This window comes from Lepus europaeus, chromosome 14, assembly GCF_033115175.1.
Source record: "Lepus europaeus isolate LE1 chromosome 14, mLepTim1.pri, whole genome shotgun sequence".
Lineage (NCBI taxonomy): Eukaryota > Metazoa > Chordata > Mammalia > Lagomorpha > Leporidae > Lepus > Lepus europaeus.
Window position 1 is genome coordinate 42,517,378 of NC_084840.1, and position 17,984 is coordinate 42,535,361.

The 17,984-nt window shown below is 40.1% G+C and overlaps 1 protein-coding gene across 1 annotated transcript in view; it reads right to left on the reverse strand.

Moving 5' to 3' along the window:
- The window catches only part of CUBN (cubilin), a 306,947-nt gene that overhangs the window by 121,699 nt on the left and 167,264 nt on the right, over positions 1–17,984 (reverse strand). Inside the window, exons 30-31 of the mRNA XM_062210514.1 lie at positions 15,944–16,118; positions 13,669–13,838 (exon numbers count right to left, since the gene is read on the reverse strand). Coding sequence (XP_062066498.1) covers positions 13,669–13,838; positions 15,944–16,118 — 345 coding nt within the window. The remainder of the gene's footprint in view (positions 1–13,668; positions 13,839–15,943; positions 16,119–17,984) is intronic.

The following is a 17,984-nucleotide window of genomic DNA, read 5'->3' on the forward strand; positions in this document are numbered from 1 at the left end:
GTAGATGGCCCAAGTCCTTGGTCTCCTACACCCACATGGGAGAACCATAAAATACTCCTGGCTCCTGACTTCAGATTGGCTCGGCTCCTGCCATTGTGGCCATTTGGGGAATGAATGAGTGGTGGAAGACTCCTTTCTCTGTCTCTACCTCTCTCTGTAACTTGTCTTTCAAATAAAATAAAAACTGAATCTTATTAAAAAAAAAAAAACCTATGGCTGTTTCATTCAATTAAATTATCATTTTATACACATGCACACACACATATGTTATAAGCAAATCATGGGGAAAACCGGAAGTTCAGGACTTAATGCAAGGAAGGTACTCATATGCAACTTTAAAGCTCTAGTGATGACTAGACTCAGTGCTGTCTTTAGCATGTAAGTGTGACTGGAGGCTACTCTCAGTTTGATTTATATAAGCTCATGAATCAAATATTGATATGATTTTTAATTCTCAAAGAGGGGAAAAGGTTTCTAGAAAAATGAATTTAAAATGTGGTTCCTTTTTCTGTTTTTATTTAACATTCACATTTTCAATCCATGTCTCGAATAAATGAAACTTTAAAATTGAGTTTCATTCAGCAAAATTTAATAAATGATAAATGGCATCTTATTGACCAATGCAAAATAAAGTGTCCAATCTAATATGATTGGACCAATAGCTAAAACAGTAGCCAAAACAACAAATATACCACCAGAAGGAAAAACCTCTTACTGCATCTACCGTTCACCCTATTCTCAAATATAACCAGCCTTGAATTAAACCAAGCATTTATTACCTCTGTAGTTGGTTTTTATTTCTGTCTAAGCTCAACACACTAACTTCCTAGGGTTTTAGTAATGTTATATTCTACCACCTAGGATTTACTATCAAAGGATAAAGAACATCTTTCTAGAACATCTGAGATTACAGAGTTTGTAATTGCCTCTTGATCACACATAAGACTACTTGGTTCTCTCAAGATGTATTTATTTGTTAGAATAACATTTTTTAATTTCTTAAACTCCAATGAAACTTGGGTCCTATGAAGTTTATAGACATCCCTACCCCCACCAAAAAAAAAAATTGAAAGGATTTTTATAAGTCTACAGTCTCAAAGAGGCAAGACTTTCAGGGTCATTTATTACTGCCCAAATTCAAGGGTTCAGTAAATTTTGTTCCCTTCCTTTCTAAGTCCTTGTTTTCACTCTGAATGCATTCCTCTCAAGGGAAAGAAGGGCAAAAGAGGTAAATTAGAAAGTTAAGGTTAGAAAATTTTTAGAAAGTCACATGACTGAGCTATTTTACTCATCTCCTGGGAGGTCTACAGGCCTCCCAGTGCTCCCGTCCCCTTAAGTCCTCCAGCTACAGGACCCTGGCTGAGGGCATGACATCATGAGCAAGGGACTGAAAGAAGGCTCCTAAATGGCCTGAGTTGAAATCATATACCAAAGATACTTCAAACGTGATGACTGTGTTATACACAGTATCAGAATCATTGTAACCGAGTCCTTAAAACCATGTATTTTTAATGAATAAAATGAAGTGCTAGTAAACTATTATCCTATCCATTATAAGTTTGTAATGATCACACAGCCAGTGAATAGCAGTCTTTTCTCTCTAGATTCCATACCATACAATGTCACTCTCTTCTCTTTAAAATGTTTGTGACAGTTATCAAGTTTCATTTACCTAACTGTCATTTTAGGAAGTTTTGAAACCCTATACTCCCAAGGAGGCATGTTTGTTTTTTAAAACAGCATTTGTAATAGCAATTCTTTTATTTGAGAGTGTTCTTAACACCTGTAATATTAAGTCAATATTTTCATCTCTAAAGTTTCAACTTACAAAGTTACAAGAAAAGCACTGCAAGGAAGAAAATAGAGAACCTCTGTACTTAACTCTGTACTTGTTTACTTAAAATTGTGAAGTCATGAAAAGTATCATTATGCATGTGTCCTTTTACTTCCATTTAGTTACAAAAGCAGAGCTCACAAATTGTATTACTATTGGCTATATATGTAATAAACTCATATAGTTTATATAATTCTTACTTAAGTCTACTGCCAAGAGGTTTCCAGACCTGGGAAATGATTTTCCAATCTTAAGTGGTATCAGTCGAGTAATATTCACACCAAACAAAACTCTGTATATCTAAACTAAGTCACTTTTTTAAAAAAAGATTTATTCTATTTATTTGAAAGGTAGAGTTACAGAGAGAGGTAGAGAGACAGAGAGAGAGGTCTTCCATCCACTGGTTCACTCCCCAGATAGCTGCAGCTGAGCTGATCTGAAGCCAGAAGCCAGGAACCTCCTCAGGGTCTCTACATGGGAGCAGGGGCCCAAGCGCCAGGGCCATCCTCCACTACTCTCCCAGGCCACCAGCAGGGAAATGGATTGGAAGTGAAGCAGCCGGGACTCGAAACAGCGCCAATATGGATGCCAGTGCTACAGGCCAGGGCCTCAATCTGCTGCACCATAGCACCAGCCTCATTAACTCACTTCTAAATAAATAAAATAAAATTTTGAAATTGAACCCACAAAGAAAAAAATAGTGTCTCTGGGAGTTCCAACTACAGCAGCTCTGAAAACAAGAGTCTGATCTGGTTAAGAATTAATCTCATCCCTACAGGAAAGTTTATGAGATTCTTTCAAAAATATCCAAAGATTTATAAAATTTCAAAATAATAGCACATACATTCAAAATACCAAAGTTTAACTTTATCATACATACATAAGAGAATTTTTCAAAGTACAAGACCTAGCACATAATAGGTTGACTGATGTATAAATGAGTAAGTGGCTTATGTATGAGACAGTTTACGATCTCTAAGAACAGAAGACTACGGCTGGGGAAAAGCCTATCCTGTCCCTCACAGGCCCAGCTCAGCTGACACTTCCTGACCCACTGAGGCCTATGGAAAGCACAGTTATCTGAGTCCACACACCTGGGAAATTCTGCCTGTGGGATCAGAACACCAAGGCTTGAGTCCTGGATGTATCCTGGATATTTCTTTTTTTTTTTTTTTAATAAATAATTAATTAAATTTATTGCAAAGGCAGAGAGAGACAGAATGCGGTCACTCATCTACTGGCTCACTCCTCAAACACCCGCAACAGCCAAAGCCTAGCTAGGTTGAAGCTGGGAACCAGGAACTCAACTTGGGCCTTGCATGCAGGTGGCAGGAACCCAATTACCTGAACTGTCAACTACTGCCTCCCAGGGTATGCATTAGCAGGAAGATGGAATTCTGAGAAGAACTTGGACTTGAACCTAAGCACTCTGATATGGGATATGGGTGACACGAGTGGCAGCCCAACCACTGTGTCAAATGCCCATGCCACACTTCTGTGTTTTTGCCAAAGCATTTAGAAACTCCCATTTTCAGTTTCATCACTGAAAAAATAATGAGAGTACACAATTTTCCTTGCTGCTTCATAAGGTTATTACAAACAGAAAATAAGGTAATGTCTTGAAAGTTCTGTGGAAATTATAAGTATGAATATGAGAGTAAGTTTTCTCATTTCATTAGTTCCCCTACATACATTTTTAATGGAATTTGGCAATATATAGTAAAGTTAAAAGCTTGAATGGTTACATAAAAAAGTATGTATAAGAATATTCAGCACAAAAAGATTGTGATTGCAAAATATTGGAAGCAACGATCATCATAGAAGAATGAGTTACAGAACAGTGGCAAAAAGAACACATCCAACCTGAATGCATTACAATGTAGAAAAATGTAAAGTAACAGAATGTTGAGTGAGAAAGAGCAAAGGATATATACTGTGTGATGTCATTTACATAAAATTTTAAAACACACAATATAGTACCTCATATATGAACACATTATGATGACAAAAAACAATACAGTCATGGAACTCACAAACCAAAATTCTCTTTAATGACTTTGGCTGGGAGGGGACTAGGGAATGGTATGATGAATATACATGGGACTTAGCTGTGTATTTCTTTTTTTTAAAAAAAGATTTATTTCATGTATTTGAAAGAGAGCTACAGAGAGAACAGGAGAGACAGAGAGAGAGAGAGAAAGAGAGAGAGAGAGAGAGCAAGCGAGCGAGAGAAAAAGATATCTTCCATCTGCTTGTCCTGGGTCAGGCTGAAGCCAGGAGCCTAGATTGCCATCCAGATTTTGCACACGGGTGGCATGGGCCCAAGGACGTGAGCCATTTCTGCTGCCTTCTCAGGCATTTTAGGGCTCAAGATCAAAGTGCAGCAGCTGGGACCGGAACCAGCACTACAATGCTCTCTCAAGTTGTGCCCTTGATAATTAATTTCTTTTTAGGGGAAGAAAATAAAGGAACTTGTAGCAAATACAGCAACATATTAAGGTATGGTAGTCTGGACAGGGAGATATTTTGTATGTTATGTACTTTCTATGCAGTTATATAGATGATATTTTTCTATATACTTAAGATATTTTAGAATAGATTTCTCAGTAAAGATGATAGAACCTACCTACATAAAGAAAATAGAAGGAAATGTAGATCAATATTTACACATAAAGATATTCATCATAGGGTTGTTACAGAGAGGAAAAAAACCTAAAGTAATTCTAAATGGTTAATTGAGTACAATATTCAATTACTTAGAACCTAGACATTAACTGAATTATAGTATGTTCATATAATTGACTATCTAGCAAAAGAAATTTTTTTAAAATAAAAATATTCAAATATTAGGTGGAGAAGGCAGGATATAAAATTATATATGGTATTGTCTTAATTCTGCATGTTTTTGTGTATGTATTTGTACGTGTATGTACAGGAAATAAAATTTTAATAGTTTGTATCTATTATAATGCTATGAATGGCATTAATATGTTTGTCCTTTTCTTTACAAATTTCAATAAAATGTACATATTAAACATTTTAAGTGCATTAGCCATTCAGACATGTAAGTGATCACAAACAGATATGAAAGGCTGCCATTCATCAAAGAGCACCATACAGGATTTAAGCCAGATGCACATTATCACCGGTTAATCTAGCCTCTTGCTGCCTGGCAGCATGTATCAAGTTTCATGGATATGGCTTCTGTTTTAAGATTTGCACAGCATTTGTTAGCTGACTAATAGCTATAACTCTGACCCAGTCCTCCCTCCCACTGCCAGCTGCATACCAGACACCATCCCTTCTACTTCCCACAAACCTTGAAAATCAGTGTCTCAAGCTGATTCCATCCCCTGTATCCCACATTACTCCCCTGCCTGTATGTCTGGCCTCAGCAAATGCCAGAGGCACACACCCAGTTGCCAAATCATTTTAGATCTCTCCCTGACCCCCAAATCCAACACCTCTGTGTGTTCTGTCAATTCTGTCTCTGACGACTCTCATGGCTGATCCCCCTCCACCTCACCCTCAGTTTCCCATATGGCTGTCTTTTAGGACCTCAATCATTTTTCCTACATCACTAGAGCAGACTGAAATTTCTCTGCCTTAAACTGGTGTCCCCCTTTAACTCAGTCTCCAAAGAACAACCAGTACCCTGTGCTTCTTCTGAACTGTAAAGTTTAACACAAAAGTGGGTTATCTCAAAACATTTTAACATCGCAGCAAATAAAGATAAGCATTGACTGATGCTTTGTTGAAAATTAAGAGCACACAGTTGATGCAGGGGTGGGGGCACAGCTCTTCAGCCTGCAGCCTCAATGCTGTGACGAAAACCCTGGCATGATTAAATGGCTCATGATCACCAGACAGAAATCTCAGTCAGCACTTACAGCTCAAAGCACATGACTGGGAGTGGGGGTGGGGAGGATGAGTTTTAGCATACTGAGTAATGCTTGCATTTTCATTTCTGAAATGGTTGTATATTTCTTCAGATTGTTGGAGAGTAAGAGGTGGGAAATTATTTCTAGCATATCTCCTGGTTTCTTGTTTCATCTTGCTCAGGAAGAAAATAAGCCAACTTACTGTATGCATTAAAATGTATTAAAACCAGAGGAAGAAGAAGAAGTAATTTTAATGCAAAAGCAAAATGTATAGTGTATTTTATAATCCCCAAAGTATGAAAATGCTTCACCTCAGTTTCAGAGTTGAGATGTCTATGCAAAGAAATGATGAGTATATATGAATATGCTGTTATTTTCATTTTCTGTGTTGTAACTTTTTCTTCTTAACCTATATATGAATGTTCTGGAAAGTCAGAATAATATAGGTACAAAATGACACAATTCCTTGAGATGACATATTGAATGTATGGAAAAACTTATGATATACATTTTAAAAATTTTTATAAGTACTTAAAATGTTTTTAAATTTATCTGAGAGGCAGAGAGATATGCAGACAAAGAGTCAGAGAGAGCTCCCATTCACTGGTCCATTCCCTAGATGCTTGGGAAGGCTGAGGCCAAGCAGGGTGAAAGCCAGAAGCTGGAAACTAGATCCAGGTCTCCCATGTGAGAGGCAAGAAGCCAGTTCCTTAAGCCATCACCTGCTGCTTCCAGGGCCTGCATTAGCAGAAAGATTGAGTGAGGAACTGAAGCCATGGGTCGAAACTAGGCTCCCTGAAATGGAACATGGCATCTTATCTGGCAGCTTCATTGCTAGGCTAAATGGCTACTCATAAAAAGAATATTAAAATAAAATAAATGGGGCTGTTCTTGATGGTGAGTAGTGAACAGAGTATTATAGATCTCATTTCATGTACCTAAGATTTATAATGGTTAAAGAAGATAACAGCATCTATAACATAGTAGAAGTAGTGATAGTAATAGAAACACTAGAAGTAGCAGTTAATACTTGTCTATACCAGACATCGGTAAGTGCTTTAAATACATTTTTAAAAATTCAGTTCTTTCAACTCCATTTTCCAACTGCAAAAACTGAAGCTCAGAAAATATAAATCACTTGCTTTACTTACACACTTAATTGTGCACAGCTGGTAGAGAAATCTTATGTGTCTGACATCTGGTCCATTATCATTAATGAAAGTGCAGAGGTAAAATAAAGGTCTAGTCCTGCCTTTAGACTACGAGAGACCATGACTCTGTGAAGCTAGGGGAGATGGCCATGGTTTCCCAGAAGGACAACCATGGTAGCTCTGGGAGTAGAAGAGAAGTCTCCATCATTTCTCTAGAACAGCAATAAGGCATTGTTAGTAGCATTTTAGAGAGTCTTCTGTTGGGCTCCTGTGGGTTTCAGAGCTATTGGCATCTGTCATGCATTCCATTCCACTGAACATGCATGGGATTCCCAGCATGGCTGATGCTGCAGATTGTATAACAGAGAGCACAGTGTTTAGGACCAATAACGAAGCCCAAAATTTATATCCCTGAGTCCTAAATATGATTCCATTCCTGGACTCAGATACAAATCCTCTCCTTGACCTTTTTAAGTCTAAAAGCAATTCTCTGGTCTAGGCTGGCCTTATTTCTCACCTTGACTCTGGCCTAATCTGGCTTTCAACCTGGTCCTTACCCTTCACTTCATTTTTAAGCCCATCTGACAGCAGATGTCTTCTGCTTTGGAATGCCTTAAGCCTTCTTAGGGTAAATAAAAAAACATGACTGAAGATAAGCTATTTAGGGTACAAAAGAGATAATTCCCTTCAAGATGTGAAGTCAGTTCTGAGGTTGGAAAGTGTATGAAGTATCTTCACGTGCAGTATATGGTAGTGTGGTTGCTAATGGAATTCCTATTTCAGGACACAAACTGCTCCAAAATACAGGAAATGCTAACTGATAGGGAGGGGAATCCCACAGGAAATTATCCAAGCTGTTAAAGTCATAAATGGAAGTGAGGAAGGAAATGAAAATATTACTCATTATAGCAGCTTTTCCAGGGGTGGGAGGGACACCTGTTTCCTCAGCTGGGGACATTCTCCAGCACCCCTGCTCTGAAATCAGCCCCCAGGTTAAATCCACAGCCGTATATTTCCCGTCAGGACTTTCTTACTCCCGTCCCTCTATTCGATAATATCCCAGTCAGTCTGCACATTTTGCAGACTATAAGCTCTAATAATTTGAAGTGTCTGCAAGCAGTGACTCAGGATTCCTGGAAATTTTGATAAGAAAAGAAATCCAAGATGCTCATTTTATTTCCACAGACAAAAAAGCATTTGAGGGGATTCTGAGCTGAAATGTCAACCAAAACAAAACCTATGTCCACAGGCAGAGAGCTGTGGCTTCAATTATGTTTTTGCTTTGGGGGATGCAAAATATTGGCACAGCTTGTGGTGATTACTTTGGTGCTGGAATGTGAAATGGCTATGCTAAATGAAAATCAAGTCACAAAATAAACCTTTGAAAGAGATCATCTTCAAGTATCAAATGAAAACCAAAATTTTTGTGGTGGGGAGAAAGGGGAAGTAAGAGACAGAGGGGAAGTGGACTATTTCTGTCACATATTTATTTGTAGAACAATCAATATTTAAAGAAGACTTGTTTTTCTTGTCTCCTTTTTTTTTTTTTCTCTTGTCTCTTTGAAGCACCGAGTTCTTTTATTCCTGTATCTGGTTGCTCTTCTTTGGAAACAATCAGTGTTTTAAAAGGAAACACATTATGGGAGGTGTCTTTAAAAAAATAAAACAATATGGATCCTGCTATCTGTGTCTGCCCTGTCCCACCCTGGCCTTATTGCCAAATAATGGAAACAAAAACAGTCACTGCAGCTTTGGGGTGGGGGTGAGGGATGTGTTTCAGTTCAACTCAGATACTTGGCTTTCTTTCTCCTGGATAGGCACAAAAAGTGTAAGAAAGAAATGTTAGGTACTAATCATGTCCTTTGTTTCATTTTGCTTTGGTTTGCTTCCATTTGGAATTAAACTGTTGGTCCTAGCATCTGTTTCCCCAAACGCGACACTGGGTCTGGTTTGCTTTTCTTGTCTGTTCCTTGCTGATTCTCACAAGACAGACATTCTACCGAGCTGAATGGAGAGGATGCTAAACCAGAGGTGAGAAGTTTCTGGGGGTCACCTGGTACTGCTGTGCTGATTCTCACATGAGTCATCGCCAGTATTTCTAATGTTCAATGACAGCTTGCAGAGCTACAGGAATTTAAGGCTCAGAAATGAGACTCTAATCAAGCAATTAAACTGTCAGACAAGGTCACGTTAATACTCAGTTTTCACGAAAGGCCACAGAATGAAGCCATTTTTGTGCTGACCAGACAGTGCCACTCCCAGCCAGTGGATCCCACCTGTTGCCTTAGCAAGAAATACTCACCGTGAGCCTGAGGTTAATTACTGCAAACGCTCAAAAGTAATGGAGCAGGATGTTGCAAACACCTCACCAAATGGGTTGAAACCCGACTACAAGTTGAGCTTTCTCATTAGCTCCCCACGATGCCCTTACTATTTCAATAGATGTCAAAAAATTCTGTTTCTCTCTTTTTCCATTATAGCAGCATGACATTCTAGAGAATGCACTGCTGAGATGTTATCAAAGTCTTCGTGTGGCTCAAAATACTGAGATTACATGGCAATAATGGTGCTGGGCGGTGAACTCAGGACCACACACTCTTGGAGGAGTCCGTACTTTCCCCCACAAGTACTGACTATTGCAAGGATAGATGACAAAAATCCCTGTCTTCATTTATTTAGCCATGCATCTACAGTCATTCACATATCATCCACATTAGTGCCTTTGACTATGGGCTATTTGAAAGGGGATGGAGGCTGTGCACTCCTGTTCTATTTTTGAATTTTCATTTATTTCTTCTACTTGCTGAATTTTCTTTTTAGTTCCACAACACCAGGAGTAATGGCTTCGAGCTACCTGTAGGCTTATCTTGCCACCACCTGGGACCAGAAGTCCTGCCCAGTCCTGGTGTGTTCGTGCCCCAGAGAGTGAGAAGCTGTGTGAGTCTCACTTTGACTTTCAGGACCAACCCACCACTGACATGGCCTCACCTTTCATCTGCCACCGTTTTCTCCTTTTTGTGCCCACAATTCCTAACTGCATTGTCTTCCTTAGTTCTCCTCTCTCTGCTGGGTTCCCCAGTAACTTTATAATGAACAAACTCAGGCCTTGAGAGGATTGGTGGGACCACACCTAGTAGTGTCTGGCACATAGCTGGCACCACAGACCAAGTAAATGAATGGAACACAGATCTCCTGACCTCAAAGTGAGAGCACGTTCTACTTCGAATCTGAATTCCCAACACTTTTCCTTATCTTGACAAAATGAAATCTGAGTTCATTGGAAATAGATGTCAAAATGGTTCCAAATTAACTCCAATTTTATTTCTCTCTTCTATTTTTCTAGTTTTCCTTTATTCTGTCATTCCATTTCCTGCCTATAGCTGTATTTTTATTTCACCAAACGATTTATTGTTACTTTAGGAAGTACAAGGCTTTCATTTTAGTACCGATTCTGTTATTATTATTAGTTTCTACCTGACCTTGACCATGACACTTCTTGATCTCAATTTCCTTTGTTAATAATCAAAGCATGGGGACCAGCATTGTGGAGTGCTGGTAAAGCTGCTGCCTGCAACACCAGCATCCCATATGGTTGCCAGTTCAAGTCCTAGATTTTCTACTTCTGACCCAGCTCCCTGCTAATGCACCTGGGAAAGCAGCAGAAGATGGCTCAAATGCTTGGGGCCCTATATCCATGTGGGAGACCCAGAAGAAGCTCTGTCTCCTGGCTTTGGCCTATCCCAGCTCTGGCCAATGTGTTTATTTGATGAATGAATCAGTGGATGGAAGCTCTCTCTTTCTCTCTCCCTCTAAACTCTAAATTCAAGTAAATAAAATAATTATTTAAAAAACAAAAAGAATCAGAACATAACAGTACATGATCCCTAGTTTCCAAACTGATCACTTCTTCCAAAGTTAATGTTCTGTGTATCTGTGTGTTTATGACTGATAGTGATGACTGTTAAATCAATATTTCCAATTTGAACAATACAAATTATTACAGAGATTTTGAAAACAGGATGGCTATTCCCATTGTAGCATAATTCACTCTGGTATGGATTAATACACTTTGGTGCTGGGGGTGTTTGGCACAGCAGTTAATTAGATGCCTGCATCTCCTATCGGATTACCTGATTGGAACACCAGCTATTCCGCTTGTGATCCAGCTTCCTGCTAATGCATAACCTTAGAGTCAGCTGATGACGGCTCAAGTACTTGGGTTCCTGCCATCTGGGTGGGAGACCCAGATGGAGTTCCTGGCTCCTGGCTTCAGCCTGACTCAGCCCTGGCTGCTGTGGGCAGTTGAGGAGTAAACCAACAGATGGAAGTTTTCTGTCTGTCTCTCCCTCTGTCTTGTCTCTCTCTGCTTTTCAAATAAAGTGAAAATAAATAAATAACACAAATTTTCAAAAGGAATAGTACACTTAAGCTCTATTAGAAATCCCCTGATCACAAACACGATTTGAAAGTCATTGGCAGCTGAATTTTTTACTTGCTAATGACTCTGCTTAAGCAACAGAATCAAGAAAATAACTTTAATTCCTCCAAAATGAACGATTAGCTTTGTATGAACTTAATTGCAGAGATATTATGTAAGACATTGGACTTCAGGATATGTTTCACATCCAGGTTCCATCTAGCTATGATGATGGGGGGTGGTGCTTCAATGCCTGCCTTCATGAATCTCTGGACAACTAACCCTAAGTCAGAGCCAAGCTTCCAGCCTGGCAGGACATGGCCCTGCCTGGTCCCGCAGCTCTGTGGACCTCCTGTTCCTATACTTGATTCCACTTGGCAACCACGCACAGCAGATCTCTACCCCAACTTACCTGTAGAGTTCTTTTTCTTCTTGTAAAGATGATTTATAAGTTGCACAAGCAAAAATTACTTTGCTTGTGTATAGCTTATGCAATTTTCAATAAAAACACATTTATAAATCAGAAAAAAAAAAACTTGGACTAGGCCATGTATTACAATTTCTCACTCCAAAATGAATATAAGACAAGGCTGGCTATTCTCTGGGTCTTGGACCTGACAGTATAATTCCATTAATTATTCCATTCATATTTTGCATTCAGCTGTTTTTTTCCACCAGTCCCTTGCACTCTAGACATACCTTAAGCTTCTCTATTATTAAAAAACAAAACAAAACAAACAAAAAACACTTTTCATTGGTTTTGCCTTGTCCACAGGTTATTGTCCATTGTCTCCCTATAAGCATCGACCCCATAATTCTAGAGAAAAGCTTAGAAGCTCCTCCTAGTACCTCCTACTCCATTGTAATCCAGGCTTTGACTATGACCCACACCAATTCTGCTCCTTACAAGGTTATTGTAGACTGGACCCAGTGGCTTTGTTTTCATCCTTATCCTAGCTGAGCTCTGCTGGGTTTGCTGTCTTTGACCACTCACTACTTAGGCCTGGCACTACTCTTGTTTTACACTACCGACCTCTTCCTGAGTACCTTACCTCAGTTTCCTTTTCCTTTGATCCTTCATTTGCCCCTTAATTGAGGCCCAGGAGTTTACCTGGCTCTTTTCTCTTTAGAACGGACTCCTTTAATGACTATATCTATTCCTATGACTTTGACAGCCAGATACACAGAATTCATGTCAAACTCCCTAGGGTACATACTGTAGACCTTTAAACCCAGTTTCCAAATCAAACTCTTTACTCAATTACTTGCGTTAACATTCAATCATTCTTCAAGCAAATAGTATTACCAACCCTATCTCTATCACCTACCAGATTCTCCACTGTTTAGACCACCCTAACAGTTTTTCAATATGTTGCCTTGCCTTTATCACTCTGATCCAAGCTTTTCCAACAGCTTCCCAAACAGCCTTCACACTATCTCTTTCTTTGTCAACCTATTCCTTACACTAATGCCTGTTGTCTTTGTAAAATATGGTTCTGAGGACATGATCACTCTGTTTCACTGAAACATTCACTCACTACCTATAGACATGTTCAAATTCTTCAGCAGGGCACAAAAAATACTTATACAACTTAGGTGTCTTCTATGTTCCTTGCCTTCACATGCTCCCTGGCACTAGGCACAGTGGCTCTTCCTGTTCCAAACTCTCTGAGCACCATTTTCCCATCCTTCCCCTGAAGCCTTCCTCCACACCTGGCCCACATGCCACATTTCCACAAGTGAGACACTGCCATCTAAATGTCACTTCCAGTGTGAAAGCTTCCCTGGCTTTCAAGCCTGAATGATCCACTCCTGCTGTTTTCTCATGATTAAAATAACAGTGACTCAAATCCTGGGAAGAGCTCTTTGAGGCCTTGAATCAAAGATGGGAAGTCCTTACCCTAACTTCCAAACCTATTCCTCCCCCTAGAATTCCATACTGTCTTCTTTCAGGTCTCACGGAAGACACATCTGAAAACACTCAGCAGCAGGAGGAGCAGCAGCATGACTCCAGCAAGCAGAAATAGTGGTTTCTGTGTGACAGCAAGTAGGTCATCTACATTATCTAGAATATCCTAGCCTTCCTCCCCACAATCTGATGCAAGTCTTCTCATTGTCCTCATTTCAGTTAAGAGAACTGAAGTGGAAAGATTAACTTTCTGCTGGGCAACAGAGCTAGGAAATGGCAAAGTCCAGAATGAGCTCCAGGTCCACCCAGCCACAGACTTAGCTGTCTTAGCCACGACAACAGGCTGACTTAGGCTACTGGTGTAGTTCACTTGTTAAATCAAAAGCTCCTCATTAATACATTCACTAAATGTTCTCATTTGGCAGGTTTTCATCCATGTTTGAAAACAGACAATTCGTGAAATCTGTGTCACTCACCATAACACAAGAGTCCTGAGCTTCAAGATCGAAGTCAGTGAAGTTCAAGAGAATACGGTGATTTTTTTCAACCCGGATGGTCCAAAAACAGGCAATGTTATTCATAAAAGGATTGGGGTAATTTGGAGAATGAATCTCCCCTTTTGGAGCCTGGAAAATTCCACCACAACCTGCAAGTGGAAAATCCAATTCAACAATGTGAGGAATCATTGATGAATAAACTATACCATTAACTGGTAGTGTAGATCAATATGCGACTTTGCTTGACTATTAGTTTTAGTTAGTCTGTGCTAACAACTCTGAAGAAGTTGATATTCATGTTAATTTACTTATCCCAGAAAAAATAAGAAGGAGAGGATACTAAGAAAATACTTCAACCATTGAAAATACTAATGCCAAAAGTTACTTAAAATAATAGTGAAAGGGTGGGCATTTGGTGCAGAAGTTAAGACACTACTTGGGATTCCTACATCCCATATCTAAGTGCCTGAGTTCCAATGTTGGTTCCAAGCCCCAGTCCAGATTTCTGCTAGTAGGAACTCTGGGAGGCAGCATATGATGAGTCCAGTAATTGTGTGCCTCACTTGGGAGGCCTGGATTGATGTTCTGGCTCCTGGCTTTCTCTCTCTCTCTCTCTCTCTCTCTCTCTCTCTCTCTCTCTCTCTGTGTGTGTGTGTGTGTGTGTCTCCTACTGACTCATCTCTCTGCCTTTTAAAATACAATTTCTAAAATAACAATAAAAAAAAGTGCAAATGAAATCATGTTTTCACAAAGTCATGGATGCCTCCTCCCTGTCCTATAAAAGTATAGCATACTATAAAAATTATTTATCTTGTTCAAAATACTTGATAATCTTGTAGTGTATGCTTTGATAAATAACATACTGTCTTTAAAAATTCAAATTCTAGAGGTGTAACAGTTACTTGTTTTTAAATTCCTATGATGTTATCTAATACCTTTCAGTATATTGTCTACCTCTAAGGCTCATCATTTCTTACATTTATGGTTATAAAAGCCAATCATACAAAAATTAACCCTATATTGCAAGGATTGAGAATTGTTTGGAGGTAATCTAAACACTGTGATGTGTGTGTGTGTGTGTTTGTATTTAAGTTCATACTTAATTACCTTAGAGAGAAATCACATGTAATTATTGTATAACCCTACAATTAAACAAATAGGGCTACAAGGTGTCCCCAGATCATATCTCTGTTTTGGCATTTTCTGGCTATGAAACTTTGGTCTAGTCATGAACTTTTCTAGGCTTATTAGTAAGATGAGGATAAATAGACTTCCCTCATAGAGTGATTGCCAGGATTAAACAAAATAACCCTTGTAAAACAGAAAATTTCCAGGCACATAGTAAGCATTCTAAAGATGTAGCCATTATAAGTATTTTTTGAAAAGATTTATTTATTTATTTGACAGGCAGAGTTACAGAGAAGCAGAGAGAGAGAAAGAGGGGGGGAGGGTCTTCCATCCACTGGTTCACTCTCTAAATGGCTGCAATGGCTGGAGCTGGGCCAAACCAAAGCCAGCAGACAGGAGCTTTTTCACTTCCATGTCTCCCATGCAGGTGCATGGGCCTAAGGACTTGGGCCATCTTCCACTGCTTTCTCAGGCCATAACAGAGAGCTGGATTGGAAGTGGAGCAGCTGGGACTCGAACCATCACCCATATGGGATGCCAGCACTGCAGGCGGTGGCTTTATCTGCTATGCCACAGTGCTGGACCCTATAAGTAGTTTTATAAGCTAATTTCTGGGAAGATATTTTGAACCACAGTTTATTATTTTAAAAATCAATAACAGTTACTCTAGTTTCAGTTTCTAAGATCTTTGGCAGCAGGTCACAGTACAACATACAGTAATCGCCTGGAATTAAAAAAAAGTAACATTAATAATTTTGGCATTTGCCAAAAATACAAAGGTCTATTCTATGGCAAGAGATAATCTGTCATTCACCAATAGCTACTTGTGGCTGGTGAATGGCACCAGTCCTTTGGAAAATCAGTTATGTCTAGTGAATCACCTCCATCTGATCTCACCATGGACTTGTATACTTGTACACCTGTTTCCTTATTTTCACAAATGTAGTGACACTTAGGAAGTTAAACACATTTTTCCAGGGAAGAATATATACCAAAGCAGTATTAGCGATTTAGGAAGTCACAAAGTTATAAGGGTATAGCTTGCACATCTTTCTCCAATCATTACATGAAAGTTACCAGTGGTGCAGCTTAAACTACTTTACGATGCATGCTTTCTTTCACTCACCTCCAGCAAGTGCTTGCCAGGAGATATTGAAGCCTCTTCCATTTATGGAGCTGTCAGTCTTAAATCGGATTGCTAACTCATTCCCTGGGCTGGAGACTTGCATGGGGAGCACAGAAGATCTCCGGGCACACAACTGTGTTATTCTGGGAGAGTGGAAATCAGGGCCTCCATAGATCTATTAGAGGGTGTAGAAAACAGGACTTATAATAAGAGGCATATTTAAGTCATTTCAGCCTTCCCCTGGTTCCTTTTTACCACCAGCTCTTGGGCTGTATTATGATTAGAGATTGAAATGCCCACCTTCCGGGTCAAGATGAACCATAAACTTGAGCTGAATTTTCAAAGGCACTCCCTTTGCCTTAGGAACACACCCATTGGATTACCCACTAAATGCCTGCTTGTTTCACCAACCAGAATTGCAGAAGTAGATTGCATAGATTATTCCAGAATTTCCCCTATCTCCTAACTTCCTGTTTTTCATGGCTTCATGGAATTTACTGCTTTCTCTAGCAGAGACATTGCAGAGAATACAGTATTGTGTCTGATTTTCTAATTCTTATTTACCCATATGAACAGTCTTAGCATAAAACAATTTTGTTTATAAAAGTTGAGGTCACTGAAGGCTCTTGATTTCCCAGTTATATATTTAGGAATTTCTACCTAACCTGCAAATTGAATACTGTATAAGATTAAGCTTTAAATACAATATCTTTGCTTCTTCACAGGGAGTATAAATAAAAGCTTGGTAAGTGTATTCTAGGGTAAGCTCAAGAAGGGGAAGCTAGAATCTCCCTGTGCCTATAGCCAGCACGTCCATTCCCAGGAGCCTCACCAAAGGATCTTTAGATCCATCACACTGGCTTTAGACCTCCAGGGTTAGCCCCAATTTACCCAACTACCCAACTGACTGGGATCTAACACCCCAGTGACATCTTCCCAGGGCAAGGGTTCCCTTTGGTGTTACCTCCAGGACACCTCACAAACCACTTTTTGAATCACCCCCAGGCCCTGCTTATCCAATGTGTGTGTGTGTGTGCTGTGTATTGAGGGGAAGCAGAGTCGGAGACAGAAGATACTGACGACCCTCCCTTTCAGGTCTTCTCAAACTTGAATGTATAGAAGAAAGACCACTGATGCCGACAACACTCAGGTGTATTGTACTGAGACCTTCCAACTGCTCCCACCTCCACTGTGCCATATATGAGCCCACACACCTGTACTTGGGGCTGGAGCCAGGATGGCAGCTCACAGGGATGGGTATACTGTGCCCTCTCACCTCTGCCATCTGGTCCCCTGACCCTTGCCCACCCTCAGGCCCAGGGCTGGGTGATAAGGAAATCACTGGAGTGTACCCTGGGGAGTGAGAGTGAGAACAAGAAGCCTACTTGTGTGTGTGTGTGTGTGTGTGTTGGGGGAAGCAGAGTGGGGCTGGATGTGATGTGAATCTGTAATGACTGCTTTGTCTGATTCATTCCCTAAGTCCAAATGAATGAAGCTGCTGTTCCCCCAGAGGGCTGCCTATGAGGCCTGCAATTGCAAAGGAATGAGGCAGGCTGACTGCTCCAGGCTTATATTCATTAGGAGGAGCTGATGTTTGTGTGCCCCACCCCCCCAAGTCTCATCAAAAGCAGGGTTTTAGGAGGAACCCCGTGTGACCTTCTACATGTACACAGATCCAAATGGAAGACACAGGATTGCTTCTTGTTTAGAGTGTCCTTCACACTTTTCCAAGCTCTCCCTACCCCCTGGCTCAGAGCAAGAGACCCACAGCATGTGCTCCTAATCAGCCAAGCCCCAATCAACTGCACATATTTGGAGGGAACATTGAGCACTGCGCGTTAAGTTCTAACAAAGAAAACTCGCACGTCGGCAAAATATTGTTTTCCCTGCTCATGCATCCCCTTGAGATCACAAACATAATGGGTTTGAGTTGGCTGGGCCCAGGAGCCTCCACAAGAATAAAAACTGCCACTTTGGTCATTCTTTGCTGGCCTCTTACTGGCCTGCATTCACAAACAACCACAGCAGAGACCAGAGTGCG